This window comes from Coenobita brevimanus, chromosome 1, assembly GCF_032717465.1.
Source record: "Coenobita brevimanus isolate Jiangsu-jjx chromosome 1, ASM3271746v2, whole genome shotgun sequence".
Taxonomy (NCBI): domain Eukaryota; kingdom Metazoa; phylum Arthropoda; class Malacostraca; order Decapoda; family Coenobitidae; genus Coenobita; species Coenobita brevimanus.
Window position 1 is genome coordinate 9238224 of NC_136954.1, and position 15850 is coordinate 9254073.

Below are 15850 nucleotides of genomic sequence, written 5' to 3' on the forward strand. Positions count from 1 at the left end.
GTAAAAAAGAAGACGTGCTCACTGACCGTCATGGGAGTCGTAGAGGTAAATGATGTGATCCCAGCGGTAGTGGTGGATGAGGTCAATGATGGCCTGGTGGTACTCGGGTCTCATCGTGGTGGCGTAGTCCATCAGACCAGACGACGGGTTCGGTACCTGTACACCAGAAAGACCGAGATATTTTTTGTCTCGATATATACCGTATTTTTTGTTGCTCTCACAATTATATTATTTTTGTCTCGAATATCTGTCTATCTATATGTATCTATGTCTATCTACATCTATCTGTCTACCTATATCTATCTATCTGTCTATCTATATTTTTTGGTTTGACTCTGGTACCTGGGGGAAACCAGATGAATAGGTGGATAAATTCTCTCTCTCTCTCTCTCTCTCTCTCTCTCTCTCTCTCTCTCTCTCTCTCTCTCTCTCTCTCTCTCTCACACACACACACACACACATACACACACACACATTCCTCCAGTACCAGAGGTTCATATTTTCCTAGTTACACCATCTCTTTCGTAACTCCAGTATAAAAATGGATGCTGCATTAAGGAATATCTTCGTATAAAGTCAAGTCTCTACAAGCCGCTAAGCGAGTGTGTCATTTAAGTTTCCTTGTTGTGTCCACACCTTTTACTTGTCTAAGGTGTTGCTTCCAAGTAGTGGAGGGCTTTGGGGTGTAATTTAGGTGGTAGTACTTCATCGTTAGCCATAAACAGCATTATGTGCCCCTACCATCGTCTTCCATGCTATTTTTACGGTTTTCATACTGAAAGTCTGCATCAATAACTTGGGGTATGCTATTGTGGTAAACTGTGCAGAATCAATCACCAATGAAGATCTGTTGGATGATCTCAAAAGCCATTTATATAATTTCAAAAGCCATTTATTTATGTACAACACTGTGTGTCAGTCCTCCATCCCGAAATATCTCCAAAGCAGAAACAAGCTGACTAGTGAGAGAATTGAAGTTTATTTTTTATTCCATGTTAGAGCGTCCAAATTCATTGTGAGAATAAGGCAGATTTACTTATATACCTATTTCACATGTAAAATTACGTTACACACACACACACACACACACACACACATATATATATATATATATATATATATATATATATATATATATATATATATATATATGTGTGTGTGTGTGTGTGTGTGTGTGTTGCAGTGGTCCTGGTGAGAGAGGGTAGTGTTTGAAAAATCCCTGTACTGTTGTTTGCAGATGATACTGCGTTGTTGACTGATGACAAAGGGGAGCCGCAAGGCTTGGTGGATGAGTTTGGGAGAGTGTGTAAGAAACGGAATCTAAAGGTGAGTAGGGAAAAGTAAAGTGGTGGTCTTTGAGAGAGGTGAAGTCAGTGAATGTACAGTGAGGTTGGATGGTGAGGAATTGGAAAATGTGAGTACGTTTAAGTACTTGGGTAGTGTGATGAGTAAGGATGAAAGTTTGGAGGGTGAAGTGCTTGAAAGCGTACAGCAAGGAAGAAAGGTTGCTGGTTCCTTGAAAGCAGTGATAAGAAACAGGGAAGTAAAAGTTACTACATGACAGTATTGTGATACCAGCTCTAACGTATGGAAGTGACGCTTGGACGTTGTTGGAAGGACACAAGTCAAGAGTGAGAGCAGTGGAAATGAGATTTGAGAGGAGCCTGTGGAGTCACATGGAGAGACAGGCTGACAAATGAGGATATAAAGAAGCGTTGTGGTGTGGATGTGGATGTAATAGAAAGCGTTACGAGGAACACACTGAGGTGGTCTGGCCATGTGGAGAGGATGGAGGGTGAGAGACTGACGAGGAGAGTGTATGTGAGTGAGGTGGAGGGGGTGAGAGGGAGGGGGAGGCCGAGGATGAGACAGAGGGATGGAGTGGAGAGGTATACGACAGAGGGGTGTGTGAGTTGGAAGCAGGGCAGTGAAATGGTGGGGGACAGGGCGACGTGAAGACGATTTGTTTGTGGCCACCCCGTAAGGGATTGAGGCGTCTGGCAATATATATATATATATATATATATATATATATATATATATATATATATATATATATATATATATATACTGTAGATATATAGATATACAGATAGATAGATAGATATGAGAGAGAGAGAGAGAGAGAGAGAGAGAGAGAGAGAGAGAGTATCCTTCCAACCCCTAAGGAGGATTACATTTCATCATAATTCAAAAAAAGAAATAAAAAGGCAAGAGTTCCGCCATCAGATTATATCCACTCATACTAGGCATCTGCAAATACGTAGGAAGAGTTGCGGAAAATAAAAAGCGATTCCCTCCATTACGACAAATTACAAGACATTGATGAACGTGTTTCGAAATCCCGTGATGAGATGTTTCGAGCCCCGCCACAAACTTTTTCAGAACGTTACGCAAAAGTGGCATTACTGTCGCTGTAATTAGTGGGGCGCTATTAGTCTCCATAACTGTACATACTGTGTGTGTGTGTGTGTGTGTGTGTGTGTGTAAGTTTATATTTTCGCCAATATCCCGTTCACAGCCTCTAACTCTCCCCACAAAATTGTTGACGCCAAAACCAAAACATGGATATATGACAGCTTACAGTATTTAACTCAACGCTGCCACACACGCTGGCTCTAGGCTCTTTTGTACAAACACGGCTCTATTATTTGTGTCTATTTTTTATCTTTACCATTTAATAGACACTTCCGTTTCTATTACATTCGTTATCAGTATTCTTGTGCTCTCCGCTCTTCACTATAAACTGTGGAATGTAAAGAACTCACACTGCATCTAGTGTTTCTCCCAACGTTAAAACCCTGGTTGGCTTTTTTTACGCCCTTATTATTATAAACACGGGTACGTGATTATATCTTTGTTTATTGTCTCTAAGCACATTAAAAACAGCGCACTAGTCCTTCGGGTCAATTACGTAGTTAATATCTTTGCTATCTCCAGTTAATTCCATTCACTGAAACTTTTCCAATCAGTGGGTTTAGACAAAGCTTCAATTAACCCACTAACCACTGTTGCTTAACTAAATAAAATACAATCGTTTAACACGAGTACTAAAAATATAAATACACTATAGGAAGGAAAGGCTTAGAATTAATTGCATTTCATAACGACCTGTAGGAAATCATATCAAAATGTCTACTACACCTATCATCATCATCATCATCATCATCATCATCATCATCACCAAAATCATCATCACAGTTACCATCTCCATCACCATAACCACCACCACCATCCATGTTCACTGAACATCATTAATTCTGTATAGTTAAACTTAATTCTGTCCGTGTTTTACAGCGCCGTTACTTGATCAAATGGAAGTAATGATACAACACTAACAGCCAATTCCATATTACCCAGACAAGGAGTAGGGGCCCAAGGCTAGGATATCTCGGTCCTGTACAGTTAGGAACACATGACCAACTACGTCTCTTGATGGGTTTACATAATCGAAAAAAAAAAATGCTATTGTCTCAGCCATGACTGAACACGCAACTCCCAGACGCCACATGCACACCGCTACAAGGTCTGTTCAGTCTCGCGGAAAGTGGCTATCATGGTGTGGTAGACTGGATATCATCATCATCATCGTCGTCGTCGTCGTCGTCGTAGTCTGGGTTGGATCCAGAAATACGACGAACACACACACACACACACACACACACACACACACACACACACACACACACACACACACACGAAAACTACCAACAAACAAGAATACAAAAATGTACATTCACCCGCGACTGAAATATTTGATAAACTGCGTAATCACACCACAAAGTCCCTGATTCATACATTCACGCCAAAAGCAACGTGGAAATTTGCAGCTGGTGAACGTGCATCTGTGAGGTAGAAAAATATATATACTTTTTTTTTTGCTGTTAAAAAACCATGTCCGGATTTGTCTACGGGCAAATAGTCCCCCCCCCCCCTCTCTCTCTCTCTCTCAGTTTTTTTCCTTTCCCCACTCCTCCCTCCTCTCCATCCCTTTCCTTCTTTTCTCCCTGGTGCCTTTCACGTACCCGTCTCTTTCTATTATCTTCTCTCTATTACTCTCTATCCAAATGCGACAGCCAGCTTTAAGATATTCAAGGGATTCGATAAAGAAAGCATAAATAATTTCTTCCCATTTGCCCCGGATACGCCAACACGTGGGCATAACATAAATCTATCAGGAAACACAGTTTACCTGGACGTTACCAAATATTTCTTCTGTAACGATATTATCAGTGTCCGTAACAGGCTCCCGGAAAGCGATAAGGACAGCACAACCACAAATACGTTCAAGAGAAAGCTAGATATTTGTTTGTCAGCTATCGGCGTTGGCTAAGGAAAATTTGGGTGTCAAGTAGGGGACTCCTCCTGGACCATCCTCAGAGGCGGTGGGATTGGTTGTCCACCCTTGTACTTGGGACAGTACTTAGCATATCACAGGAACACGGAGCCGTACTAGGAGGGTTCGCGTTTCCTTGTTTCCTTATTAGTTAAAAAAAAAAATGTGTAGAGAGAACATGTATATTTTGGAGTTTCATATCCTTTGAAACTTCCTTCAGGTTTATTAATCCTATAAGGTGCTATATCAGTCTTTTTCCTGCACGACGTATTGCTGGGGGGGGGGGTGAGAGAGGGGGATAAAGCCTAGTGCTGTACTATCCTTTTCTTACAATCCTGTGTTTTTTATTACCTTTTAAAGACGGACCACCTCGCTGGTACCGTATGGTTTGTGTGGCTGTTTATGTAACTATCATTAACTCCATGTAACTCCTTTCTCTCCCTCCTCCTCTCTTTCCAAATCTGCTTTCTCCCCTCTCCCCTTTCTTCCATTCCCTTTTTCTGAAGCCCCTCGCTACCTTCTCTCCCCTCCCTTTTCACTACCCTTACTCTCTTCTCTTTTTCTTTCCCTTCGTCTCCCATCTATGTCCCCCTCGACCGGTCAGCACACTCTCCCTTCCTACCTCACCATTCCTCTCCCTCACTTCCCAATGCCTGTCCCCTCCTCTCTCTCCTACCTTCCTTCCCTCACCCTGTTCTCCATCCTTTCTCATCTCCTTTAGTTCTTTCCCATTCTCTCCCACTTCACCCCCCCCCATCTCCTCCACTCTCTCTTCTCCTCCTGTTCCCTCTCATCCTTCTCTTTCCCAGTCTCCACTTCGTTCTCTTCATCCTCCCTCCCTCTTCCTCTCTCTTCCCTCATCTCCTCTCCTCCTGTCTCTCCCCTTCTATGCACTGAATCATCACTCTCTCCTCCCATCCTTTTCACATACTGCTTTCCCTGCTCTCCCCCTTCCTTCCTCTACCTCCCTTATCCTTCCTCTTTCACCTCTTCCCCTTCTCCCATCCTCAATCCCTCACCCCCTCCTTCCCCTCCCTCCTCCATTTACCACACCACTACACCATCAACAGTACCGACACTCAAAAAAAAAAAAAAAAAAAAAAAGGGTGGAGGAAAATCAAAAGTAAAGAAATGTAAGTCCATATTACAATTACATGAGAAAAACAGGCATCGGTTATGAACATGTAATCAGACTTTTGCCCTGGTTGAAGGATATGCCATGTATTTTGTAGTACCAGGTGATGTTAATACTTTCACTACCATCACGTACTTATCATTATTTATTCCTGCTGCTTCTAGATAGTTTTGTTTGACTTTAACATCAGAGTCCGCATTCTCGTGGGTTAAAGAGGCTCCCTAGCATCTTTTCCTAAGCGACTTATTTTAATTACACCTTTCTGTCCTGTGTTACATAAATCCTTACAATATCGCCATACTATTCATAAAAAAACTTACGAAAGGGTATTAACCATCCATATCCAAGAATATATCGCTGAGGAGGTGTCAGGGCGCTTCCTTAACCGACGAGAATACGAACCTAGGAGTCACAGTCTTCATTAACCCCTTCAGTACTAGAGACCTTCATCACCAGAGCAAAAAAAAAAAAAAAAAAATCGCCACCACATTCAAGCGATTTCACTACGATGCCCTACTTTTATGTTGTTTTTCTTGCTGGAGCCAGACGATTTCATCCAGCTGACGAGTACTACCAAAAGGCTTACACAAGGCTTCATCTAATCCCTCCAGTTCGAAAAGTCTGTCCCAAACAGAGTAAAATCGTCTGACGGTACTGAGATTACAGCGAAAAATGTGATCTGGGGCTAGAATGGGGTTAAGGTGCCTCGTGATTTACAGGTGCTTTTACAGGTGCAGGTTAATTACTTCACTACGATGACGTGTATTACTTTATCATTACCATCTCCAGACGATTTTATGTAATTTCAGAGTCTCTGAAAGTCAAAGGCTTAATGAAGGCTATAGTTAACCTCCCCGGCTTTTGAAGTCTACAAAGTTAATATAATCCCCTGGTGGCAAATAAATGTGAAGATTATATCAGAGTTAAGAACTGAAATTTGATATATACTTTTGTCTGTATTTTGTTTACCTGCTTCACTATTCTTGGTACTTACATTTTGCTTACTAATACTTTTTAATACTTACAAATTTGTCAGCTTCTGTGTTCATAAATTTAGTTGATTAATAAAGTCAACTGAATGATCATTGTACCTTTAAATAAATAATCTTTTAATGTGTGTGTGTGTGTGTGTGTGTGTGTGTGTGTGTGTGTGTGTGTGTGTGAGAGAGAGAGAGAGAGAGAGAGAGAGAGAGAGAGAGAGAGAGAGGAGGCGGGAACCAGTGCATGAGCTTTAGGCTATGGTAAAAAAAAATAATAATTATATATCGGTGGCGTAATATTGCACGGCTGTTATTAATGTCCACAATAAAGCCTCATTAATTTAGATTTCAATAAACAAGCGAGGCACAATGGCATATTTATCAGATTCACAGAGGAATATATAAAACAAACAGCCCACCAGTTGACCCGGTAAAAATTCATCCTTCTGTGAACCCGTCTGATGTCACAACAGGTTCAAGGTTTAGATTTCATAGGCTGATGCTTTTGTCAGGGTTGGAGCTGGTAAACAACATCAATTTGTTATGACTGCTATGTGCTATGTACTGTTGCTTCAAAAGTTCCGTTCCTCCTGTAGCCTACTGTAGCTCGTTATGTTAATTACTGTACTTCAAACTACAGCTGGTTAAAACAGACAAACTAACCGGACAGATTGCAGTGACGATATGCAACATTACTCAAACTAAAATCATTTTAACAGTTACATCAGGAAGAGGAATGGAACCTTTGAAGGCAACAGTACTTCAATGCAGTCACGTCATTAGAGGAGAGAGAGAGAGTAAGATATTGGCAAGACTCTATTTTTTTAAACTCTAATTTCAGGAACACCAGTAATAGTCAGACGTCATCAACAGCATCCCATACTACAGAGTGCAGTCCGCAACGGTACAGAAAGGTTAGACAGGTTTTCTCATCATAACATGCAAAATTTCCCTCAACGACCGTTACTTCGCCACATCCTCGCCTTCTCTGTTTAATAATAATAAATTGATTAATGTCTTGTAATCATGTTGGAAGGGCCTGGAAATCCTCATCATCAACACAGAGACCGGGACAGAATTATAATTGTATGCTAAAACTGGTCAATGAGAGGCCAGCCCCCCAATCTTTTATGTCCATTTGTGGGATGCATATGATCATTAGGGTTAATTAATATACTTATAATTTCACTGTCGCACTCCAGAATCGGGAAATATATCAAACTGACAAAAAATTAGAAAATTTGAAAAATAAAAAAGAATATTCAAGAAAACGAAACCAAGGGAAAGAAATTGTATTCAAAGAAAAAAAAAAGTGTGAAATCAGGCTGATACGAAACAAAAAATATCTTAGATGAAAAGAAGAGAATATGATATATGACACTGACAACAAGAATAATATTCGTTAAAAAGTATATGTGAAAGGAAGAAAGAGGAATACAGTGCGACAAGAAACTGACATGGAGAAGCTTTAAAGTTTTGCTGCATGTCATCACTATGCAAGTAAAACAAAAGTATACCGATCACACACACACACACACACACACACACACACACACACACACACACACACACATGAGAAGGATTTCTTGGGTAGCACCTTAACATAAAGCAGCCCGCCTTCTCGTCGGGCAAGGGGGCTCCGTATCACCTCCCCCTTCGCTATTTATTTTTGGATATGGTTTGTTTAGATAATTTTGTAAGTTATTACTGGAGAATATGGCGATATTGGAAGAATTTATATAACAGAATAGAACAGTTAGGTATGAATAAATCACTTAGGAAATGGTGTTTGGGAACTTCCTAAACCGATGAGAATACCGGCCAAGAAGTCATAGGGTTGGATTCTCAGGCACAGTTACGATGAATTTTCTCTCGTAACTCAAACTTGTATTTTACAGGACTACAAAAAGTGTACAGAATCTTACCATATCTGTCTTGTCTGAAAAAAAAAAAAAAGTTATAAGAAGAAATATATATCGGGGATTCATTTCATCTTTTTTTTTTTTGTTTTATGCAGGAAGGGTGGGGACAGGAGAATTAAGAAACTGTCCATCTCTTGTTCTTCTTAGGAAACTTAATCCAAGTTACAAGTGATCGATCGTAAGTTAATTTGAGAATCTCATCCACGGTTTCGCTGGTTAGTAAGGGACAGAGAGAGAGAGAGAGAGAGAGAGAGAGAGAGAGAGAGAGAGAGAGAGAGAGAATTTTTAAGCCACTGCGTACAGCCAATTTGTATAGCGATATTTGCTGACATTTTTTTTTTCACTGATTCCTAACAGAGAAGCAATCCTTTCATTGGTAGTGTGTGTGTGTGTGTGTGTGTGTGTGTGTGTGTGTGTGTGTGTGTAATCTCTGGTCGATTTTATTCTGCTTATTAAAGGTCTTTCGCACCGAAGGTGTTAATGAAGGTTATATAGGGCCCCTCTAATCCGATTTTCATCCTTCAAACCTGAATATTATCGTCTGGTACATGGACGAAAAAATTAATATGTGACGTCAAAGACTACTGCTGGATAAAAACAAATAAATAAATAAAAATGATGTCATCCTAGTGAAGGGGCTGATAATCTGATGTGCTGCTCTATCGATATTTGCCGCCAGAGATCTTCTATGGTGAATCCCAATTGAAATTTAATAAATGAATTCGCTTTATTTTCCAAAAGGATAAATTTCGCTCCCATAGTGAAAACATTTTATCCGATTCTCTCTACCGCCAAAAAGAAAATAAAAGGGATTATTGCGTTTTGGTCTGCCTAGTGCCTCTCTCTCTCTCTCTCTCTCTCTCTCTCTCTCTCTCTCTCTCTCTCTCTCCAAAAAACTGAAAACATCAAACACCGTCCAAAACGAACCACAAATCTATTTCCGTCCACAAGCAATGACAGGATGGCTGAATGGCGGGGCTGCACGGAGAGATGGTGACAAGCATGACAGAGACAGGATGGGGTGGGGGGAAGAGAATATAACCAGAGAGAACACACAGATTAATAACCCATCTTCTCTGTCACCATCTTACACTTTTCTATGTCATTAAAAAGGGATCTAAAATTGCGAGGTTGCACAGAAAGATCTCGACAACGACACAGGTAGGGGAGAGGCAGGGAATATAATGCAGGGCAAAGTCACACCCACAGCCAATAGTCTTATACTACGAGGCACAGACACTAAACCACACGTTTTACTTGGAGATTTATTATTCATACCACTAATTTTTATCATGCTGTACATTACTGAAGCAAACGATATCGATACAAAGATTTTGTGTGTGTGTGTGTGTGTGTGTGTGTGTGTGTGTGTGTGTGTGTGTGTGTGTGTGTGTGTGTGTGTGTGTGTGTGTGTGTGTGTGTGTGTGTGTGTGTGTGTGTGTGTGTGTGTGTGTGTGTGTGTGTGTGTGTGTGTGTGTGTGTGTGTGTGTGTGTGTGTGTGTGTGTGTCCGACACTGGGCATAGGCTTCACAACCTGTTCCCAAGGTCCAGTAGTTGTCTTATATTCCATCCACCTCTACATGGTAAAAAGGGAAAATAAGGATGAATTATGCACAATGAATCGCTATGGAAAAGGTGTTACGAAACCAATGTCATCAATAATACCACTCCATCCCTGTCACCACACTATACCGACGTATACCAGCCTATACCACAGTGGTATGCGTAGAGCGTGTGAGGTCCTATTAACACCTTCATTCCGTTGACGTATTTTATGTTTTATTCTCGCTTCCTTCACACGATTTCCTTCAACTTCGGGAGACATCAGGTTAGGAGTCACTGGAAACTTTTTAACACCGTCATTGCAGATGTTCTCTTGAAAACCCGTCACTGCAGATGTTCTCTTGAAAACCCGTCACTGCAGATGTTCTCTTGAAAACCCGTCACTGATGTTCTCTTGAAAACCCGTCACTGCAGATGTTCTCTTGAAAACCCGTCACTGATGTTCTCTTGAAAACCCGTCACTGATGTTCTCTTGAAAACCCGTCACTGCAGATGTTCTCTTGAAAACTCGTCATTCCAGATGTTCTCACTTCAACCCGTCATTGCAGATGTTCTCTCTTCAACCCGTCACTGCAGATGTTCTCTCTTCAACCCGTCACTGCAGATGTTCTCTCTTCAACCCGTCACTGCAGATGTTCTCTCTTCAACCCGTCACTATAGATGTTCTCTCCATATGTATAAAAATCGTCTGAAGGGAGAAAAACTACAATGACACATGCACCACTGTAGTGAAGGGCTTTACGTAGGATATTGATACGATCGGTCTGTTCTGGCCACCCTCATCACCACACATCACATTTACCATCATCGCTACTACTCTACCACCTTGCGTCACAAATCTGCACCTCCCACACCACTTCCCACGGAGAGAGAGAGAGAGAGAGAGAGAGAGAGAGAGAGAGAGAGAGAGAGAGAGAGAGAGAGAGAGAGAGAGAGAGAGAGAGAGAGAGAGAGAGAGAGAGAGAGGTGGATATATTAAACCCGCACACTATCATCCTACATCAGCATCACCACTTCCATCATCAACTTCACTTTCATCTCCACCACCATCACCACACCCACCCTCACCACCCTATTTTAGCTCACACGTCGAGGGGTCAGGCTGGTAGACAGGGATTCAGAATATATACAAGATGAAACGAAAACAAAAGCCTGTGGATTCACACGAGTGAAGGATTTCTTGGGTGGCATCTTAATATGAAGCAGCCCGCCTTCTCGTGGGGTGAGGAGGTTCCTTAGCACCTCTTTCTTAGCTATTTATTTTTTAATATGACCTCTATAGATAATTTTGTACGTTTATGCTGAGTATGGCGATTTCAGAAGGATTTATGTAACAGAGTCGGACAGTAAAGTATAATAAACAAAATTAATCACTTGGGATAAGGTGTTAAGGACCGATGAGAATACCGACCAAGAAGTCACAGGGTTGGATTCTCTGGCACATTTACGGTGAATCTTCTCTCGCAACTCAAACTTGTATTATACAGGACGAGGCAAAAGTGTACAGAATCTTACCATATCTGTATTGTCTGAAAATAAATAAGTAAATGATTCTAAGAGAAAACTTATATCGGGCATTTTCTTTTTCTATCTGTCTATCTATTGCCAGACACCATAATCCCATAAGGGGTGGCCACTTGACCTTGAGTTATTGGTTTTACGGGGAGGGACACTAACCCTCCACCAATCCACTTGTTGACACGTAGGAAGCACGTATGGGTTGGTTATATCGTTACCACCCAACGTTTCTTTTTCTTTTCATTATTTTCTTTTTCATGCAGGAAGGGTAAGGAAAGGACAATGATGAAACTTTCCATTTCTTGCTCTTCCTGGGAAAACAAAATCAAGTTGCGACAAGGGATCGATCGTAAGTGAATTTGAGAATCCCATTCATTGTTTCGGTGGAGAGAGAGAGAGAGAGAGAGAGAGAGAGAGAGAGAGAGAGAGAGAGAGAGAGAGAACATATTTTGTCACTGCGTACAACCAATTCCAATTGCGATACCGGTATTTGTTGAAAGTTTAACACTGTGATTGCTAAGAAAGACGCAATCCTTTCGGTGGTAGGATGTCTTTTCTTCTTTCTCTCTCTCTCTCTCTCTCTCTCTCTCTCTCTCTCAGGCCGATTTTATTTTACTTATTAAAGGTCTTTCGTGTCGAAGGGGTTAATGGAGGTTTTATAGGCCCCCTCTAATTCGAAAATACTTTTTTTTTTAATTCAAAGCTGAATATAATCGCTGGTACAGGGATGAATAAAGTAATATATGACATCAAAGTGTACTACTGGGTAAAAACAAATAAATGAATAAAATACTGTCATCGTAGTGAAAGGGGTTGATAATCTGATGTGCTGCTCTATCGATATTTCCTGCCAGAGATCTTTTATGGTGAATCCCAACTGAAATTTAATAAATGAATTCACTTTGTTTCCTACAATCATGAATTCCGCTCCCATGGCGAAAATATTTTGTCGGATTCCCTCCACCGCCAAAAAGAAAATAAAAGGGATTATTTCTTTTTGGTCTGCCTAGTGCCTCTGTCTGTCTGTCTGTCTGTCTGTCTGTTTGTCTGTCTGTCTCCGTCTGTCTGTCTGTCTGTCTGTCTCTGTCTGTCTGTCTCTCTCTCTCTCTCTCTCTCTCTCTGTCTTTTTGGTCTGCCTAGTGCCCATGTCTGTCTGTCTGTCTGTTTCTCTCTCTCTCTCTCTCTCTCTCTCTCTCTCTCTCTCTCTCTCTCTCTCTCTCTCTCTCTATATATATATATATATATATATATATATATATGACATCACTGAAAGAAAAAAACGGTGAAATCATTAAATGCAGAGATAAGATGGTGAAAAGAGTTAAAGAATTTTACAAAGAACTGTATGTATCAAGGACAGTAGTACCAATAGCTAACTTTTCAGTTGACACAAGTGAAATACCTGAGGTAACACCAGACGAAGTAAATATTTGTCTTAAAAATATGAAAAGAGGGAAGGCTCCGGGAGAAGATGGAATAGTAACAGATTTACTGTTGGATGCAGGAGTAGAAGTACAAAATAGGCTTGCTCACTTATTTACCCACTGTATAAAACAGAAGAAAATTCCCAAAACATGGTGTAATGCAATAGTTATTTTACTCTACACACAAAAAAAAAGGTGACTCAAAAGATCTTAGTAACTATCGACCCATTAGCTTATTATCAGTCATTTACAAACTCTTCACTAAAGTCCTTACGAACAGAATAACAACAATTTTGGAGGAAAACCAACCTCGTGAACAGGCAGGATTCCGAAACGGGTATTCGACCAGTGATTATCTACATACAATGAACCAGCTAACTGAGAATCCTAAAGAATTTAATAAACCACTGTGCTTAGGTTTTGTTGATTACGAAAAGGCTTTCGACTCAGTGGAGCACATAGCAATTATAAATTCATTGCGAGAAGAAGGAGTGAATGAGAACATTGTAAACCTGCTCGAAAACATATATACAGAGGGAACTGCTACAGTTAAATTACATAAGGACTCAGAAAAATTAAGGTTGAGAAGGGCGTGCGTCAAGGAGATACAATTTCACCAAAATTATTTACAGCATGCCTAGAAAGTATTTTCAGAATCCTAGACTGGGAAAACAAAGGAGTGAACATTGATGGAGAAAAGCTAAACCATTTAAGATTTGCAGATGACATTGTCCTAATCTCAGAAACAGCAGAGGCATTGCAAGAAATGTTAAATGACCTGAACAGAGAAAGTCTGAAAGCAGGACTGAAGATGAACCAAAGTAAAACTGAGGTAATGTTTAATCCACAAACACCAAAGAGCGTCATCAGAATAAGCGATGAAATTCTTGAAGAAGTTAAGGAGTACAACTACTTGGAACAAATACTAAAATTAACGAAAGATAATGATAGCGAAATAAAAAGACGCATTACAAATGGATGGAAAGCTTTCGGTAAACACAGAGACATTATGAAAAATAGCTTGCCAGTTTGTATGAAACGAAAAGTATATAACGAAAGTATAATTCCAGGTATGACGTATGGTTGTGAGACCTGGAAACTGCCAAATTCAATGGAAAATAAATTAATCCGCTCTCAGAGAGCAATGGAAAGGTCAATGTTGGGAATATCTTTAAGAGACAGGAAAATATCAACTTGGGTGAGAGAGCAGACTAAAGTCCAAGATGTTATAGAAGTTACAGAAGAACAGAAATGGAGGTGGGCAGGCCATATAGCAAGAATAAAGGATAATCGATGAAGTAAGAGGCTGACTGACTGGACACCAAGAGAATGTAAGCGTAGCAGAAAAAGGCCAGACAGGAGATGGAGAGATAAGATAGAGAAATTTGCAGGGAAAATGTGGCAAGGATTGGCTCAGTCAAGGAATTCGTGGAAAAGGTAGGGGGAGGCCTCTGTTCAGCAGTGGACTAGTTACGGCTAATGATGATGATGAAATATACAGTATACATATATATATATATATATATATATATATATATATATATATATATATATATATATATATATTGTATATATATTGTACATACTGTATATATATATATATATATATATATATATATATATATATATATATATATATATATATATATATATATATATATATTGTATATATATTGTACATACTGTATATATATATATATATATATATATATATATATATATATATATATATATATATATATATATATATATATATATATATATATATATATATATATATATATATATATATATATATATATATATATATATATATATATATATATATATATATATATATATATATATATATATATATATATATATATATATATATATAGATATATATATATATATATGCAAATAAGTCCCTTGGTATCGTGTGATTCATATATACGCTGATATTTACAAGGAAGAGGAAAGGCGTGTAATTCACAAGGAAGAGGAAAGGCGTGTAATCAAATCTTACAGCAGATAAATAGATAAATAGATAAACAAACATCTATCTATCTATCAATATCAATATATATATGTATATATATAATAGATGGATACAGGAAGGTAAATATACCACTCTCTCTCTCTCTCTATCTATCTATATCGTTTCGTTTTTAAAGGCTCCAACATGTTTGCATGCGTCGGCCTTGGTCACCTAATGGCGGCTCTCCACGCTGCACGATCCATTGCAGCCTCCCTGTTCAGTCCCTTAACCCCAAGGTCACACTTAATGACCTCGTCCCATGTCTTTCTTGGTCTACCCCTCATAACCCCACCCCCAATATTAACACTTCTCACCTTCCTCACCCAATTATCATCCCCCATCCTCTCCACATGTCCAAACCACCTCAATCATCTATCTGTCGAGAGAGAGACAGAGAGATGGATACAGGCAGATAGATATAACTCTCTCTCTCTCTCTCTCTCTCTCTCTCTCTCTCTCTCTCCAAAACTGAAAACATCACACGCCGTCCAAAACGAACCACAAATCTATATTCGTTCACCAGCAATGACGGGAGGGCTGAATGGCGAGGCTGCGCTGACAGATGGCGACAAGCATGACAGAGACGACGTGGGGGTGAGGTATGGGGTAGGGAATATAACCAGAGAGAACAAAGTTATCACTAGCTTTCTCTGTCACCATCTTACACTTTAGTATGCCATCATAAAGGGATCTGAAACAGCGAGGTTGTACAAAGATAGACAAGGACATGGGCAGCGAAGAGGCAGAGAATATTAATACAGGGCAGAGTCACAGCCACAGCCAATTGTCTTACACAATTAGTACAGAGACTTCCTTATACATTTTACTTGTCGATTTTTTATACACGTCACTAATTTTTATCATACTGTTCGTTACCAAAGCAAGCGATATCGATAAGAGGACTGAACAGATATGGTACGAGAGAAATATGGATGTATTATTCTTAATAAAT

At 39.7% G+C, this 15850-nt stretch overlaps 1 protein-coding gene across 1 annotated transcript in view; it reads right to left on the minus strand.

The window, feature by feature from the left end:
* Positions 1–15850, minus strand: part of LOC145413760 (glutamate receptor 1-like) — a 406240-nt gene that overhangs the window by 332972 nt on the left and 57418 nt on the right. Inside the window, exon 3 of the mRNA XM_080283451.1 lies at positions 27–156. Within this exon, the coding sequence (XP_080139577.1) occupies positions 27–156 (130 nt within the window). The remainder of the gene's footprint in view (positions 1–26; positions 157–15850) is intronic.